At 40.8% G+C, this 15480-nt stretch overlaps 1 protein-coding gene across 5 annotated transcripts in view; it reads left to right on the top strand.

Annotated features, from left to right (window-relative positions):
- The window catches only part of ABCC6 (ATP binding cassette subfamily C member 6), a 25449-nt gene extending 9969 nt beyond the window's left edge, over window positions 1–15480 (top strand). The window contains exons 13-31 of one of the 5 annotated variants that reach the window (XM_015294219.4): window positions 222–368; window positions 1204–1291; window positions 1569–1638; window positions 2328–2454; window positions 2931–3107; window positions 3523–3690; window positions 4818–5001; window positions 5437–5500; window positions 6168–6288; window positions 7368–7575; window positions 8118–8428; window positions 9180–9379; window positions 10039–10165; window positions 10733–10834; window positions 11560–11706; window positions 12208–12366; window positions 12600–12766; window positions 13213–13407; window positions 13729–15480. In XM_015294219.4, the coding sequence (XP_015149705.3) occupies window positions 222–368; window positions 1204–1291; window positions 1569–1638; window positions 2328–2454; window positions 2931–3107; window positions 3523–3690; window positions 4818–5001; window positions 5437–5500; window positions 6168–6288; window positions 7368–7575; window positions 8118–8428; window positions 9180–9379; window positions 10039–10165; window positions 10733–10834; window positions 11560–11706; window positions 12208–12366; window positions 12600–12766; window positions 13213–13407; window positions 13729–13837 (2871 nt within the window). In that variant the 3' untranslated portion in view covers window positions 13838–15480. Of the gene's footprint in view, window positions 1–221; window positions 369–1203; window positions 1304–1568; window positions 1639–2327; window positions 2455–2930; window positions 3108–3522; window positions 3691–4817; window positions 5002–5436; window positions 5501–6167; window positions 6289–7367; window positions 7576–8117; window positions 8429–9179; window positions 9380–10038; window positions 10166–10732; window positions 10835–11559; window positions 11707–12207; window positions 12367–12576; window positions 12767–13212; window positions 13408–13728 lie in introns of those variants that run through there. The other 4 variants (XM_015294218.4, NM_001252080.5, XM_015294220.4 and 1 more) reach the window with 4 other exon arrangements.

The following is a 15480-nucleotide window of genomic DNA, read 5'->3' as shown; positions in this document are numbered from 1 at the left end:
CTTAAAGCAGAACAAACATCAAATGATCAGACTTGGTTTTATCACCAACATGCCAGACCATGCCTGTGATATTAGCAGGACAGCAGTATAATGTATATGGATGATAGCCTAGGTTCAACTAAATGATTTCCAGAGTATTTAGAAAGGGATCTCCCAACTATGAATCATTCTCTTTTCCTTGTCTGAAGTAAATGGTTTGGTTTTGCTTTGCTCCCTTCCAGATTGCATTTGTCATGTTTGCTGTCTACACACTGGTGGATAACACACACGTCCTGGATGCTCAGAAGGCCTTTGTATCTTTAACATTGATCAACATTCTCAACACCGCGCACTCATTCCTGCCATTCTCCATAAATGCTGCTGTCCAGGTTAATTGCAGGCTATGTTTCTTTTTCTTTGGCTACAAGTGTTTTTTTTTTACATATCACCATTAAAAGGTAAAGGTAGGAATGTCTTAATGGCTTTGAGACTCAGGTCAGCTATTTAATTGCCATTTTGAACCAGTGAAGTGCAAGGACTTGCAGCTGAAGGTATTTTTCAAGTGCTGTTTTTCAGAAAGGCTCCATATGTTGACAAAATAGTCCCCAGGACTAGTTCTTAAATCTTTCAGGGCCTTATAAGCATCAAGTTGTGTGAGGCAGGGTTCTAATGCTTTTTCCATTGGGCAGTATCTGTGCTTCACTTCTCCTGGAAGCATTAATTACCCGTTAGTCTTATAACACAAGCAACAGTAGACCAGAGATGGGCTTCTAGTTCCACTGTTAATTGCAGAGATCAGAGCAGAGGGGGAAAAAAGCTCCATGGCAGATCAGGGAAACCTTGCTAGGCCAAACCAGAGATAAAAACAAGTCATTTTTCAGTGAGAAATTGGGAAATTGCACTTCTCTTTTGCACCACAAGAAGGCTGTCATGACTTCATATACAGAAGCAATTGCTAAAAAAACTGCAAGATGAATTTGGAGGAAAAAGCACCAATATCAAACATGTGAACAGAAGAAAAAAACACATGGAAGAACAAAAACTTTTTGATGAGCTAAGTAAAGGCAATTAACTTAGGGAAGAGCTGCATTTGTCCATCTAAGCCTACAGCACCTGCAACGCAGCACCTCGTCAACAGTCTTCAGTGGATTTGCAGGTTGAGTCTTTTAGTCGTAGTTCCCTTTCTATTCTAAATCGTAGCGTTTGTGTGCTTCTTCATTTCAGGCCAAAGTTTCTTTAAAACGCTTAGCAGCTTTTCTGAATCTGGAAGAACTGAATCCTGAAAGCTCAAACAGACACACTTCTGACTGTGGTGAGCTTTTGTGTTAGTATTGCTGTATTACAAGAGGAATAGCTACCATTGTTCAGCTTCCATTACGGTACCTGCCATAGCCAGGAGAGAAAATTATTTGCCCCTTACCATCATTTTGTTTCTGAGGCATAGTAATTTCTAACAATGAAATCTAGTCTGGTAATCAGCCCCTTCCTTTGACTGAATGAGCCCCTTCCTTCTAAGTACGTACTGAAACATAGGGATGTTTTCTGTAGTTACCTTTGAATTCACGAATGTTCTGTTTCTCCTATTTTAGTGCAGGCAAGTATCATCATAAGAAATGGAACTTTCTGCTGGAGCAAAGACACTTCTCCTTGTCTTAGAAGGTACAGTTTTAAGCTTAGTCTGCTCAGCTCTGTAGGTCAGAGTAGGAGCTGAATGAATGAATTCTTCAGGGCCCAAAGTGAAAGCAGTGTAGAATACGTAGAGGTTTCTGAGTCTGCTTCATATTTCACATTCAATCCTGACAATTATTAAGTCAGATAAAATGGATTCTTTCTTCTATTCCTATCTTAATGAGAGCACAGAAACAGGAAGTTCTCCATATCTAGATATTGCCTTAATACATAGACACAATATACTTACACAATTATTCGTTGAAATGTGGAATTAGATTAATTTAAGTAAAAGAAGTGGAATTGGTGGTGTAGAGTTGCTACATGCTTATTTCAAAAGGCACTGCAGTTTTAGAGAAGAAATACTATCCAGTACTTTGGGTTAGTCTGTATCCAGAGTGGGAGTCTGTGTCTTCGATCTTGGTTTGAAATTCAAACACAGATACAGGCAAAGACTTTCTGGCTGAACATACCTCTGAAGGGATGAATCCTGTGCTACTGAAAAGTATTAGCATAACAAAAAGAGTAACCTTGTGAAGTTATATAAAATTAGAAGCATGTATTTTTTTTACTGCTGCATCGTGACAGCAATAATTTTGCTTGTTTTCTTTTAGGAAGTGTATTTAAAAAGTGGTCAGAGTAATCAGGAGGGGGGCGGGGGGTGTCTTATCTCTCTATAGGATAGATCTTACTGTACCACAAGGCTCCTTGCTTGCTGTAGTTGGCCAAGTGGGTGCTGGAAAGTCCTCCTTGCTGTCAGCATTACTTGGTGACCTGGAAAAGATGGATGGCTGTGTGACTATGAAGGTAAATTTTTCCTTGAGCATTTGCTTTTAATTAGGCTATATTCAAGAACAGTGAGGCATAAGCTAAGGCATCACGTACTTGATGAAAACTCACTCCTGAATGTTAACAAAGGCTATAGCATAGCAGCCTACATTTAATCACTGAGAAGTGCTTAAGAGTTCTCTAATGAGCCTGGCTCTTAGGACTGGGAACTGGAACAGGACTTTGGAGATCCAGTTCCATTTCCCAAGCTGACAGTGAGGCATAGTGGCATTGTGGTAAGTCACGTCACTTGCATCTGTTTCTTCCTCTGTAAAAGAGCAGGGTGAGGACACTTTTATTTTGCAAAGCACTCTGAGGCCTCTCAGTGGTGATGGTCATTGCATATTTCCATAAAGGTAATTGGGAAGTTGTTTCTTCAAAGACAGATTCACACAGTATCAAGTTGTACTTATGAAAAAGAGATTGATAACATTCTTCTATTTCTGTTTTTGTAGGGCACAGCTGCTTATGTCCCCCAGCAAGCCTGGATACAGAATGCTTCAGTGGAAGATAATATTCTCTTTGGGAAGGAGATGGATGAAACATGGTTTAATAGAGTAGTTGATGCTTGTGCATTGCAACCTGACTTGGAGAGCTTCCCTGCAGGGCAGAAGAGTGAAATAGGCGAGAAGGTAACTTTATGGAAAAGTTACCAAAACATTATTAACTTCAACTTTGGATGTCCTGCTTAAAACACCAAGAAAGAAATTAACTTGCAAGGGCAAGTACTCAGGAATTTCTGAAAAGCTGGGCTATAATTTAAAGGGGTCTCAAGCCCACCTCTTAACAGTCAGGCTAACTAGAGATATGAGAGATGCGTCAGACACAGTAAACAAATCCAGGTCTTTTGCAGGAGACTGGAGTTTCTCAAGAGAAGAGGCCTCTGCTTCAGCATCTCAGGAGCCCAGTGTGGTGGGAGGGAGGGAGAGGAGAGAAAGAGACCGTCGTTTAATAATAAGCAACTCATAAAACCTCAGTGTAAAAGGAGTCACAAGTTGATAATTATGCCATAGCATAGTAATAAGCATTATCAATGCATTTTTACAGGGAATAAATATATCTGGAGGACAGAAACAAAGAGTAAGCCTCGCTCGTGCTGTGTACCAAAGGTCTTCCATTTATCTACTAGATGATCCCCTCTCTGCCGTTGATGCCCACGTTGGACAGCACATTTTTGAACATGTTCTTGGACCCAATGGTTTACTGAAGGATAAGGTTTGTTATAAATTCTGAACTGTAAAAGACATCAAAAAGTATCCAGTCATAAAGACCTCACAAATGTTTCCAGTCATGTGACTTCCTTTATCAAACACTGTTTTGTTTTTTTTTTTACTTATTTATGCTAGTGGCAAAACTAGTTAGTGGCATGGGTAACCAACATGCTGCATAGATTGCAGAGAAGTCTTGCAGTGAATTTCAGCTAGGAGAAGGAAGACTGAAAGGTTAGGTTCTTCTGAAAGACCACCTTTATCTTCACTCAAACCACATGCCTAATTCCAACCTTACTCCTACAACAAAGCTGTTGTTCTAAGGTCTTCTGTCAACATTAGATTTTTCCTGCTTTGGGATTTGCTTCTAGTATAGTTTGGAAAAAGTGTCTACTCTCTTCACTTTATCATAGTATCTCATCTCATCATTCTTGATGGCAGCACCTTTATAGTTCTCATCATCCAACTGTTCATCACTTAAATTTCAGTCTTAAGATACACCTTAGACCTCCTCTCTTCTTTGCATTTCATTGCATTGGTATACCTTAGTATTTCTCTGCTGTCACACCATACAGATGATAAATGTGGATACATAAGAAGGGATGACAGGGCACCTCTTTTTTTCAGTCTGAAGAAGTTTTCAGACACAAATTTCTTTCTGGAATACTGACATCAATGACAATGAACATGATAGACTCCCTAGTTATCATCATCCTCCTTAGGAGCTTCAGTCTGAGTAGAATCAACAACATGGGACTCATCACTGAGCCCTGCAAAAGGTCCCCCTACGTGGTGCTAATCTGGAAAGTCAGGCATCAGTTCCCATCTTTGCTTTTTTATGCCATGCATGACACAGAACAAGTTGGTTCACCTCTCCACTCATGATTTTCCACACAGGTTTTTTTTCTTTTTTTCTCCATGCTTTTCTCCTTAGTTTTCCACTTACAAAGCCATGCTGCAAAGATAAACTTTGACAAAGAGACACTCAGAAGTGACAGGAACAAATATCAAAACTATTCCCATGTTAGCAAATGTTACAGCTCTGAGGATGTCCTCTTAGAAGACAGTTAATTTGAACAATTCATGTAAACAGGGGAACACCAGAACAATTGTAACTGGTCCCTCTTTATTCAGACTCGTGTTCTTGTGACTCACATGATCAGCGTTTTGCACCAAGTGGACACCATTGTTGTGCTGGTGGATGGAACAATCGCAGAAATTGGTTCCTACCAAGAACTTTCACAGAGGAGTGGGGCTTTTGCAGAGTTTCTTCAGTCACACAATACTGCAGAAGAGAAGGCATGCTCTGGTTTTCCAGGTAATGCAAGTTAATTGGAATTGTTTTTCCCAGACATACCATTCTTGTTTCCTTGATGTTATACTTAATGAACTGGGAGTCTGGTGCTATTAAGCTAGAAAGAGGGAAAAGAGAACAAAACTGGAAAAGCCAATCTTAAGTTTTGTTCTGTGAAGGATATTCTGAGCAGGAATTCTGTGGGAAAAATGCCAGTCAAATTAGCTGAGTCAACACCTCAAAGCTGGTTTTTGAATTGTCTTCTTAGCAAACAACAATCATGCACTTAACATAATTACCCACTATACGTGCAGTTTTTCAAGCCTCACTTTGATATTTCTATCCTTATGAACAATTATTTGTAACCTTTTCTCTCTTTTTACCAGTTTCTCAAAGGCTGTAACAGGATAAAGTAGTATTAAAAAGCACTTAGAGGAAATAGTGCATTTATTTTTGCAGCTACAGGGGACATCAGAGACACCATCACCTCTAGAAACAATCCGCCAGAAGACAACCTCTTTAGGTAAGCTTAAAGCTGTCTCAGATACCAAAGAACTTGCTCTGGAAGCCCATACAAGAGTTTCTTAATAAGTATGAAAATGGTTTGGGATTGGTCTTCACTTATAACAGCAAACAAGCAAAACTAAAGAACAAGTAAGGAACAGCTTTTGAATATGGATGTTTACTAACATTTTTTCTCATATTTCACTTGAAGCCAAAATCTGTCCTGAAGCTCAGTACTAGGCATGGAGATACATCTGCTTGCTCTTCACTTCCCAGTAGGGCTGTAAGGTCTGACTTGTTTCACGCCAGCTACAGCCAGTGAACACTCAAACTTCTGCTTGTTAATAGCTACATTTGACTCAGTGCTTGTGATATATATGGACAATTCCTGGGGTCACTCTGGAGGACCCCAAAAAGAACAGCCTTTAAAAAAAAGCATGACTATAGAGGAGATGAATAAGGGTGAATAAGCTTCTCCAACTTTCACATCCCATTTGACTCTGGGAAGAGTGCACTGCCACTGTAAGAAATGTTAAAAATGCACTCTAGGGAAGAAGGAAGAGCAGTTCAGTTTTACTCTCTACAAATAAACATACATGGTGGTAGGATTTCCTGGATATAAATACCTTCTAAAAGGCTCACTGCCTTAGCTAAAAATTGAAAGGATTTTTATTTTCTTTATAAAGTGACAATTCAGTCAAATCTCCTGCTATGGGAAGGGAGACCATTCCTGTAAGTCAAGACTGTACTACTGCTGAAGTCACTGAAGGAAGATTAACCAGGGGAGAGAATACTCAGCAGGGCAGGGTAAGCACAGCACTTTTCCTCTGCGGGTGAAGAGAGGTATTGCAGGTTTATCATGGACCCACTCATGGTAGGTGGGTCAGCTCTCTACCAAAGTGCAGCTCCAGGGAAGTCAGCTGAGCTGTACAAATCCACCCTATAATTGAGACAAAGTCATTTCACCACTCTTTTACATAGCACCTTTTGTGCAAACTGTTATCTCCCCACTTATCCAATCTAAGCACCTTTTAAAAAATAAAAGTAGTAACACATACGTTGCACAAAACACAGTATGGGAATGAGAGAAGAAAAAGTAATTTATGATACCTTAGGATTTGAGATCCTCATTTGAAAATTGACCTGAAGGGAGAATGTAACAGAGGCAGCCAGGGTGAACTGGTGTAAAGGACAGAAGAGCACAGATTACAAGTGACTTGTGACCTTGTGTCTGCCTGCACTCTTGAGCCTGGTGAGAAGGGGTGTTTTCATCTTGCCCATGAGGAACGTTTCAAAAGGCCATGCCAAGGAGGGTACTATATGAGCAAAGAAGCAGATGTGGGATTCCAGTTAGGAGGAGTCAGTCATGGATAGGATGTGTACTCAGGACATACTGTAAAGTGTGGAGAGGAAAAGAATAACTGAAACTACACACTACTACTGTTAGAGATGAGGAAGATGTCAGACATCTGAAAAGGGGGCTGCAGCGAACTTGAAGAAGCACAGTATTAGGCAGATTGGAATCTCCTCACCTCTGCCACTCAGCAGTTAGTCCTGTGGGCAGTCAGTAGGATACATACCAGCTCTCATTCACGCCCACAACAAACATAAATCTCTGCCCAGCATAAGGAAAGTCTCATCTTAATTCCAGCAGTACACCAGAGTAACACAACAATATTCATCAGTTGCCTACAATTCCAGGTTAACACCATAGATTTAAGTACAACTTAATTATTCATCTACCTGGAAAATAATTTTTGTTACGGTTCAAAACATACAACTGAGTAGATATGCCCTAATAAATCATTCCTCGCCTCAGAGCTGTTTTTCCTCACTAACAAGCTTAAGCCTTCCAACTTTTTTTTTTCCTTACTGCTTCACTCTAGGTTAATGCTCCAGTTTATGCAGCCTACCTGAGGGCGACAGGCTTACCACTGTGTGCCTACATCATTTTGTTGTTCACATGTCAGCAAGGTGTATCATTTTTTCGTGGCTACTGGCTCAGCGTGTGGACAGAAGACCCTGTACAAAATGGTACACAACAATACACAGAGCTAAGAGTTGGAGTCTTTGGTGCACTAGGAGTCATTCAAGGTTCGTTTAACTTCTCACCCAATTGTTTCCATTTCCATTTCCCAAATTGAGGATATTTTTCTCACAATACAAACGCATACCCACAGGCTTTACGTCTCCTGGGTTCTTGGCACTAGCCCGAAAATTTTGGCATGGGACCTAAAACTATGGGCTCTGATACACAAAGAGGATTTTTAAGCAATCTAAACAATATTTCCAGTTTTACTGCCTGAAATCCCACCTTATAGTATGCTATAAGTGTTCTGTGTCTTTTAGAAAACCATGATAAAGTGTCTTCACTTCTTGCTGGAAATGTATGACCTGGATCCTAAGCAAAAAAATAAAAAGACAAAAATCAGCAATGAAGAACTACATTTTTCCATCAAACACGCTTGTAGCCAACATCAGATCCTGAGGTTCAGCTTAATTATTACTGAAGAGAGAGAGCCAGTTCCTTTCACTAATATTGCATTCACACTAAATGAAAGTCACGATCTCACAAAAGGGACCTCTAGGGTAACTTTGTTCAGACCCAGTAATAATTATTATTTTTTAAATTACAGCTGTTGTCAGATTTGTGTCCACAGCAGCAGTCTTTCTAGGCGGCGTGTTAGCTTCACACAAGCTGTTCCTGCAGTTGCTGTGGAATGTTGCTAGATCCCCGACAGTCTTCTTTGAGGAGACACCCATTGGAAACTTGCTGAACCGCTTCTCCAAAGAGATGGATGCCATTGACTCTATCATCCCTGACAAGCTGAAGTCCTTACTGGGATTCTTGTTCAACTTGCTTGAGATCTACCTTGTGATTGTAGTAGTTACACCAAAGGCAGCAATGGCCATAGTGCCCTTGACTGCTTTTTACGCTGTATTCCAGGTAGGAGCTCATAGTATACAAATACAAGAAAATAGCATGGCCATATCTCTGTGGAAAGCCTCCTCCCACTTCTCAGGGGCAGAGACATGCAGAAACTAGTTTCATAATCTGCGATTGCATCTGAACAAGAATAACATCAACTCTTCCCACATCACCTCAACCTTCCAAAGCACAAGGTCTCTGGAATGAAGAGACTTCTAAGTTTCTACTGTCCAAATCAAACCTGCCCTGGGGCTCCATTCCTCATCTCCATTAGCATACATGAAATCATATTAAGACCAAAGGCATTTTTCCTTTTCTTCAGCATTCCTGTGCTACATTTTTTAATTTTTTTTTTTTAAATACAGCCATGTACACCAAGCAGCCCCCACACTGAGCTCAAATGCTCTGCCAGTTAAGACTAAATAGAAGGAAGAGATGTAAAAGTGCAAGTATGCGTCCATTCTCAGTCAGGCAAAGGGCTGGTCTACAGTAGAAAGCAAGAATAAGTTTAGAGGCTCTGTGAGTTAAAGCGCCTTGGCTTTCCTGCGTTACCCAACTGTGGGGTTATTCTTAATGACAACAGGACATAACACAGGCAGAAACACTACCTCACCTTTTAAGGGCATCTCCTGCCTGCCCATTACATTTTATAACAGTAGGATAGTACATACTGTTGCACTTGCTGAACCCTTTCCAAATTTTCTATAGAGCATCTCAACAGAGACATTAACCATCTAGTCACTTCTCTTTCCATTTCCCTTTGTACCAGCATTTCTATGTCATCACCTCCTGCCAGCTGAGACGCATGGAGGCTGCCAGCAGATCACCAATCTACTCCCACATCTCAGAAACCTTCCAGGGGAGTAGTGTGATCCGTGCTTACAAGGACCAGGAGAGGTTTATTTTGAAAAGTAACTGCCTAGTGGATGAGAATCTGAGAATATGCTTCCCTGGAGCAGTTGCTGACAGGTACAAATCTGCAGAGTAGAGGAAATTACAGTTTACTGCCACGGCCCTTGTGAGTGGAGAGAGCTGCTCTTGGGGCAGGGGTGGAGGTACACAAAAGATGAGACACTGATGCAGTGATCTGAGGGCAGGATAGTCTCTTACATTTACCACTCATACTATATCCCTCTCTGGCAACGTGATCCTCACACAACCAGTATGCTCCCTCTCTATTGTATGACTGGGCACATGTGCTTACACGTGGCTAGAGGTACCATCCAGCATCCTAAATTCAAGAAGCTATAGTAATAACAGACCTATCTGGGTACATACATGACAGTGCATAGGATATGCAGTATATGCAGAATCCATCAACCACCTGTCATGAGCAGGTGAGGAGTAGCAGAGTGAGAAATGTTAGATCAATTAATCAAATAAACTGTGCTAGCTGCTCATCCAGCTGCCCTTGGATAAAATCCTAACAGAGACCACAGACCAAACAGTTTGGAGTCTGGAGTCACTCACGAAGCTACAAGACAGATGATAACAGCAATCAGGCCATGGCAAGATCTTTGTTGTACACTCTGCAAAGTAACTGAGGAGCTGCTGGGGGTACCAACAAGATACTGTGGGGTAAAAAGTAGCAGGGCACCCAACAACAGCTCTGTAATCTTCTCTTGCAGGTGGCTTGCAACAAACCTGGAGTTCCTAGGCAATGGCATTGTATTGTTTGCAGCACTATTTGCAACAATTGGCAGAACACATCTTAGTCCAGGAACTGCAGGCTTCTCCATTTCATATGCTCTCCAGGTAATAGTAATACCATGCTTACATTGCACCAAAACCAAATTTTAATTTCTGCTACCATTTTGTTCTCTAAAAAGTCATTAGTTCTTTCTGTAGTTTTCTAAATGCCTTCTCCTCTCAAACGCTGCTGTCATTGCTGACTCAGAGCAACCAGAGCACACAGCCCTTTTGATACAAGGGACCATAAAACAAATGCAGCAGCTGTCTTTTTCCTCCTGCATCTGACCTCACACTTAAGTCACAGTATGCTCCAAGCACCTGAAGTACATTCTTCAGTGTGTCTTATTTGCTTGTAGACTAGCTACAGAATGGCCTATGGAACAGTCCCACTACCTTTTAGCACCCAAACAGTAGCATTTCAGAGGGAGCTGGTGAGGCTCTTTAACAAAGCCTTATAACCACAGAGACTTGTCAAAGTTTTTTTTTTTTAGCCTTTGAAGGGGTAATTTCTCAAGTAATTGGCTGATAAGGATGTTTTTGTAAAGATATAGTAAAACAACACAACAGGTACCTGTGAGCACACATGAAGGTTCTTTTATCTGCCTTAGTGTTTCTGCTCCTTTCTGCTAGATAACTGGTGTGCTGAACTGGATGGTGCGCTCTTGGACAGAAATTGAAAACAACATTGTTTCTGTGGAGAGAGTGAGTGAATACTCCAGGACTCCTAAAGAGGTAGTCAGCCCCTTGTTGTCTTGTGCTAGTCAGGTCAACATCGCTGCCCATCAAATTAGTAATTTTACTGTCACCTGTTTTTGCCCTTCTGAAAGGTGTTGTGTTTCCTTTAAAACACTGTGGCCTTTTTAATCCAACCAATGTGGCTCATTTTATAGCCTCAGATCACTGTATTTCCTTACAACACTTAAGCATTAGATTTGTCATTAAAATAGCTTCACTTGTTAACAGTCATGGAATGAGCCATGTTTTCTGCCCATATCTGGAATATGTATTTACTGTGCAAGTTCAGATGCAATTGTGATAACTGATGGCTACTAGATAGCCTTTTAGCCACTAAGAATCTCCAGTGCAATAATTTTTGTTCTGTAATCATTATTTCTCCATATGCTGACCTGGCATCATACAAAATGAGACTTCTTTCATAGCCTTGTGTATAGAGACAATACACAATACACTTTTCAGTGAAACACTTAAATATCAGAACTCTGATATGCAAATAAATGTTTAACCCCATTTTCAGTTAAGGTGACTGGGGTCTCTGCAAAAGTAAAAAGCCACATTTGCAATATGAAAGTTAGAGACCTTTTCCTCTTCTGGAAACAGCAAACTGATCAGGAAGAATACAGCATACACATCTTCATAAGATTCCCGTTTCAATAAGGCTAATTCACTTGGTTATTTTAATCAGCTTTATACACTGCTCATGTTTTCCATCTGCCTAGGCACCCTGGACGCTAAATGACAAACTTCAAGGTCAAGTTTGGCTTACCGAAGGAAGAATTGAATTTAGAAACTATAGTTTACGATACAGGCCAAATTTGGAGTTAGCTCTGAAGCACATCAATCTAACCATCAATGGTAAAGAGAAGGTAAGAGCTTTCAGAAGAGCTGAAGTGTGAACAGTGCTTTGTAGTGATGAGATCTGAACAGATGCAGTCCCTGCTCTACATCAATAACTTGCAAGCATGAGAACTGGTAAGGTATGAGCCTTTCTCATCAATCACACTGTACACCCCTTCTTATAAAAAGTAGTGTTTCCAGGATTGCTCCACGCACTATACATTTTTGAGTGAAATTTCATTTCCCACAAGATTAGCAGTTACTTTCAAAGAAATTTCCACATCAAGGCCCTGTTCTAGATGGTAAGCCTCCTAGCTGAGTTTCCATTAGAGGCTTTCAAGATTGGCTTTCATACAAAACAATCACAAATTTGAAATGATTTAAGAATGCCTTGAACAGCCTTACAAAACTGATCTGTGCAAGACCATCCATTTCAAAGGCCATACACCTGCCAAGAACAATTAACTACAGACAGGTCTTTCCAACCGTGAAAAATGATAAACATTAAAGATTTACACTGCACTTCACAGATTGGCATAACTGGAAGAACAGGAGCTGGAAAGTCTACTCTTGCTGCAGGACTGCTGCGATTAGTGGAAGCTGCAGAAGGAGTGATTCTAATTGATGGACAAGACATTGCTCAACTAGGTCTCCACGACCTTAGAATGAAGATAACTGTCATTCCCCAGGTATTAAATTAATTTCCAGAATTTTTCAGCAGAGCTATAAATCTTAACATGTAGAAGGGGTTTAGAAAGAGTCTGTGAGAAGAGGCACATTCTGAAATTTCTGTTGGAAATAACCTCTAGACCATTCTAGTCCCCATTCCATATAACATCAGGCACAGATTCGTACTCAGCAGAGTAAACCAAAGTCCCCTTTGATGTAATTCATTTCAGGAGTTGTCTGTCTCTGTGTTCAGGATCCAGTCTTGTTTTCTGGCACTCTAAGAATGAATCTTGACCCATTAAACCAATACACTGATGCAGACATCTGGACAGCTTTGGAACTGACTCAGCTCAAGAACTTTGTTGCAGATTTGCCAGAGCAGTTGGAATATAAGTGCACTGACCAAGGGGAAAACCTAAGGTACCTTATCTTCAGAAAGACAGTGGCAGGGCTGCACCAGCCTCTGGGCTAGGAGGACATACAACTAGAGGGACAAGAAGTCTAATTTATAATAAGTAAATAAATAAGTGGGGGTGGGATGGCAATACCCATACAGCAAATTACTGCATGATTGGCATATCTCATAGCATTAAATAATTGAGAGTGGAGAACCTCTGAGACTGAATCACTGCAACTTGTGTTTGTGCAGCGCTTCATGTGCTGAAATACTTCAAGTATAGTTCTGATCGCTATAGTAATACACAACTTTTGTTTTCTTAGCTTCTTGTTTCATACTGTTATCAGCAATGCTACCAGCCACCAGCCTCAATCACCCTTTCATTACTGATTTCAAATTAATCATGTCCTCTGACCCCAGGGAAAAATGACTGCTGCTTTTAATTTACCATCTCTCTTCTTACTTGCAGCACTGGTCAGAAGCAGCTGGTTTGCCTGGCCAGAGCACTTCTTCAGAAGGCTAAAGTCCTCATTCTAGATGAGGCCACAGCAGCAATAGATATAGAAACTGACCTTCAGATTCAGTCTGCCCTGAGAACTCAATTCAAAGAGAGCACAGTGTTAACAATAGCTCACCGGATAAACACCATCATGGACTGTGACCGGTAATACTTTCACCTACTTTCCTAAGGAGGAAGGAAAACTCAGGCAGCCTGTGTGAACTAGACAAAACCCTAGAGAACAATTCCATTTCTGTCCTTTCCTTGCTTTCAAAGCTTTGCTATAGATCTTAGGAGCTATCTTACATCAATTAGGCAACAGTAGGTTAACTGAAGATTGTTTATGCCTATATGATGCATTTCAAGCCCTATCATACCCTTTTTTTTCACCCAGTACTAGAGTTTATTTCAGAAACTACAAATAGCTAAGTTTCTTGCAGTTGCTGGTATCCTCCCAGACTTATACTTCCGTTTTATTGTTCACAGGATTTTAGTCTTGGAAAATGGTCAGATAGCTGAATTTGATACTCCGAAGCAATTAACAGCTCAGAAGGGACTATTCTACAAGCTAATGGAAGAATCAGGTCTTGCTTGACTGAGTCATGGAGAACACCATAATACCACCATTATCATGAGTAACTGATCTTCTAATTGAGTTATCATCTTGGTTTCATTCTAAAATGCCTGACATTCAACTACATCTTGTTCAAGCTATAACCGCAGTGGATAAATGAAAATGTGCATCTCAGGTCTTCCCTTATTTCCTTAGGAAATTGAGCCATTCTGTTGTCATTATGATTCCAGATACCAAAACTTCACTCTTAACTTGAAAATGAGCATCAGAATCTTCAACTTAAACACCTTAGTACATTTATGGTATGAAAATTAACCAAAGGACCACAGCATTTCCCATTTACATTGACATACTTAAAGATAACAGAGGTTATTTTTTAAAAGCCAAGATTTCATGGAGAATAAGATTTTAATTGGTAGGAAGCAAACAATGTTTACAGCTTATCCAAAGCTCCAGGCAGAACAAATTGAGCCTTTTGCCAAAGTCTTAAGGACTGATCACCTAAGCAGTATTCTTACACAGATGTGGTGGCCTCCCAGGCAGCAGCTGGATCAAGTAATCTAAAGTGCAAAAACTCAGGGGAATAGGGAAGAGAAAGTAGGAGGCCACTAAACATGACAGCACACAGCTGCCTCTGTACTGCCTGTTGTCATAGCCACTGATCACATCCATTCCATCTCCCTCATCTGCTTTGGATGGGATCTGACTGAATCATGCTGTGTGGAAGGCTGACAACTTGCCTGAAGAAGGAGAGCCATCTTAGACACGTAAAGGAGTAATTGAGCTGTTGGAGGGCAGCAGAACATCACTCATCGTATTTGAAGCCCCAGACACAGTACAGTGCATCCTGTGCATCCAAACATACAGGGCATCCAAACTCAGACACCACTATTTCCAAACTGAATTTGGTCATTATGAATTTGTCTGGCAGTGTCCTTCTCCAATCCCTGCAGCCTGACAGTCTGGCAGATGGGCACAGGTTCCTGTCTCACCTGGTTCATTCCTGGCTTTCTCCTTGAGTGCACGTCTACCTCCTGTGCATACCACCACCCTGGCACTGCATCTCTCAGGTGTTACTTTAAAAAACCAAAAGGGCTGCCTGAAGCAAAGCCTTCCTGGGCTTCCCACAGTGCTAAGAAGCTGCTGTCAGAGCTGCCCCCAAGTCTTTCCTCAGGGACCGCCACAGGACAACAAGGTGAACAAATCACACTGTGAAATACTGCTGTTTACTATGACCTTCGTTAAAGCATTTCATTTACTAGAAAACTGCAATAAAGATAAAAGCAGGTATTAAAATGGCTCAGATCACAAGTAAGGGTGGAGAGTGGGAGAAGTCAAATGCCTGCTGCCTTACTGGTATTAAAGTACTAGCAAAAAAAATGTTGCTTTTTTTTTTCCTACTTTCTCTAAAACAATATCTGTGGTTAAACAGAGTATCATAAGAGCAGAGCCAAAATGACTCACACACCAGATAAGTCATGAGAACCCTAGGGGTTTATCAGTGGATCTCAAAGCAAAAGCATTTAAAACTAACGTGATGTAAGGTATCTGCTTTTTCCAGCTGGGGTCAAGGAGTAGCTGAAGTGCTGGTGTTGCTGGGCAGTTCTGAAGGAGACATATTTCAACATACTATAATCTCTGATATAAACATCTTTTAAACCCTT

The sequence above is a fragment of the Gallus gallus genome, chromosome 14 (assembly GCF_016699485.2).
Source record: "Gallus gallus isolate bGalGal1 chromosome 14, bGalGal1.mat.broiler.GRCg7b, whole genome shotgun sequence".
NCBI lineage: Eukaryota > Metazoa > Chordata > Aves > Galliformes > Phasianidae > Gallus > Gallus gallus.
Note: the sequence above shows the minus strand (reverse complement) of the source record. Positions and strands in the feature narration are given on the sequence as shown.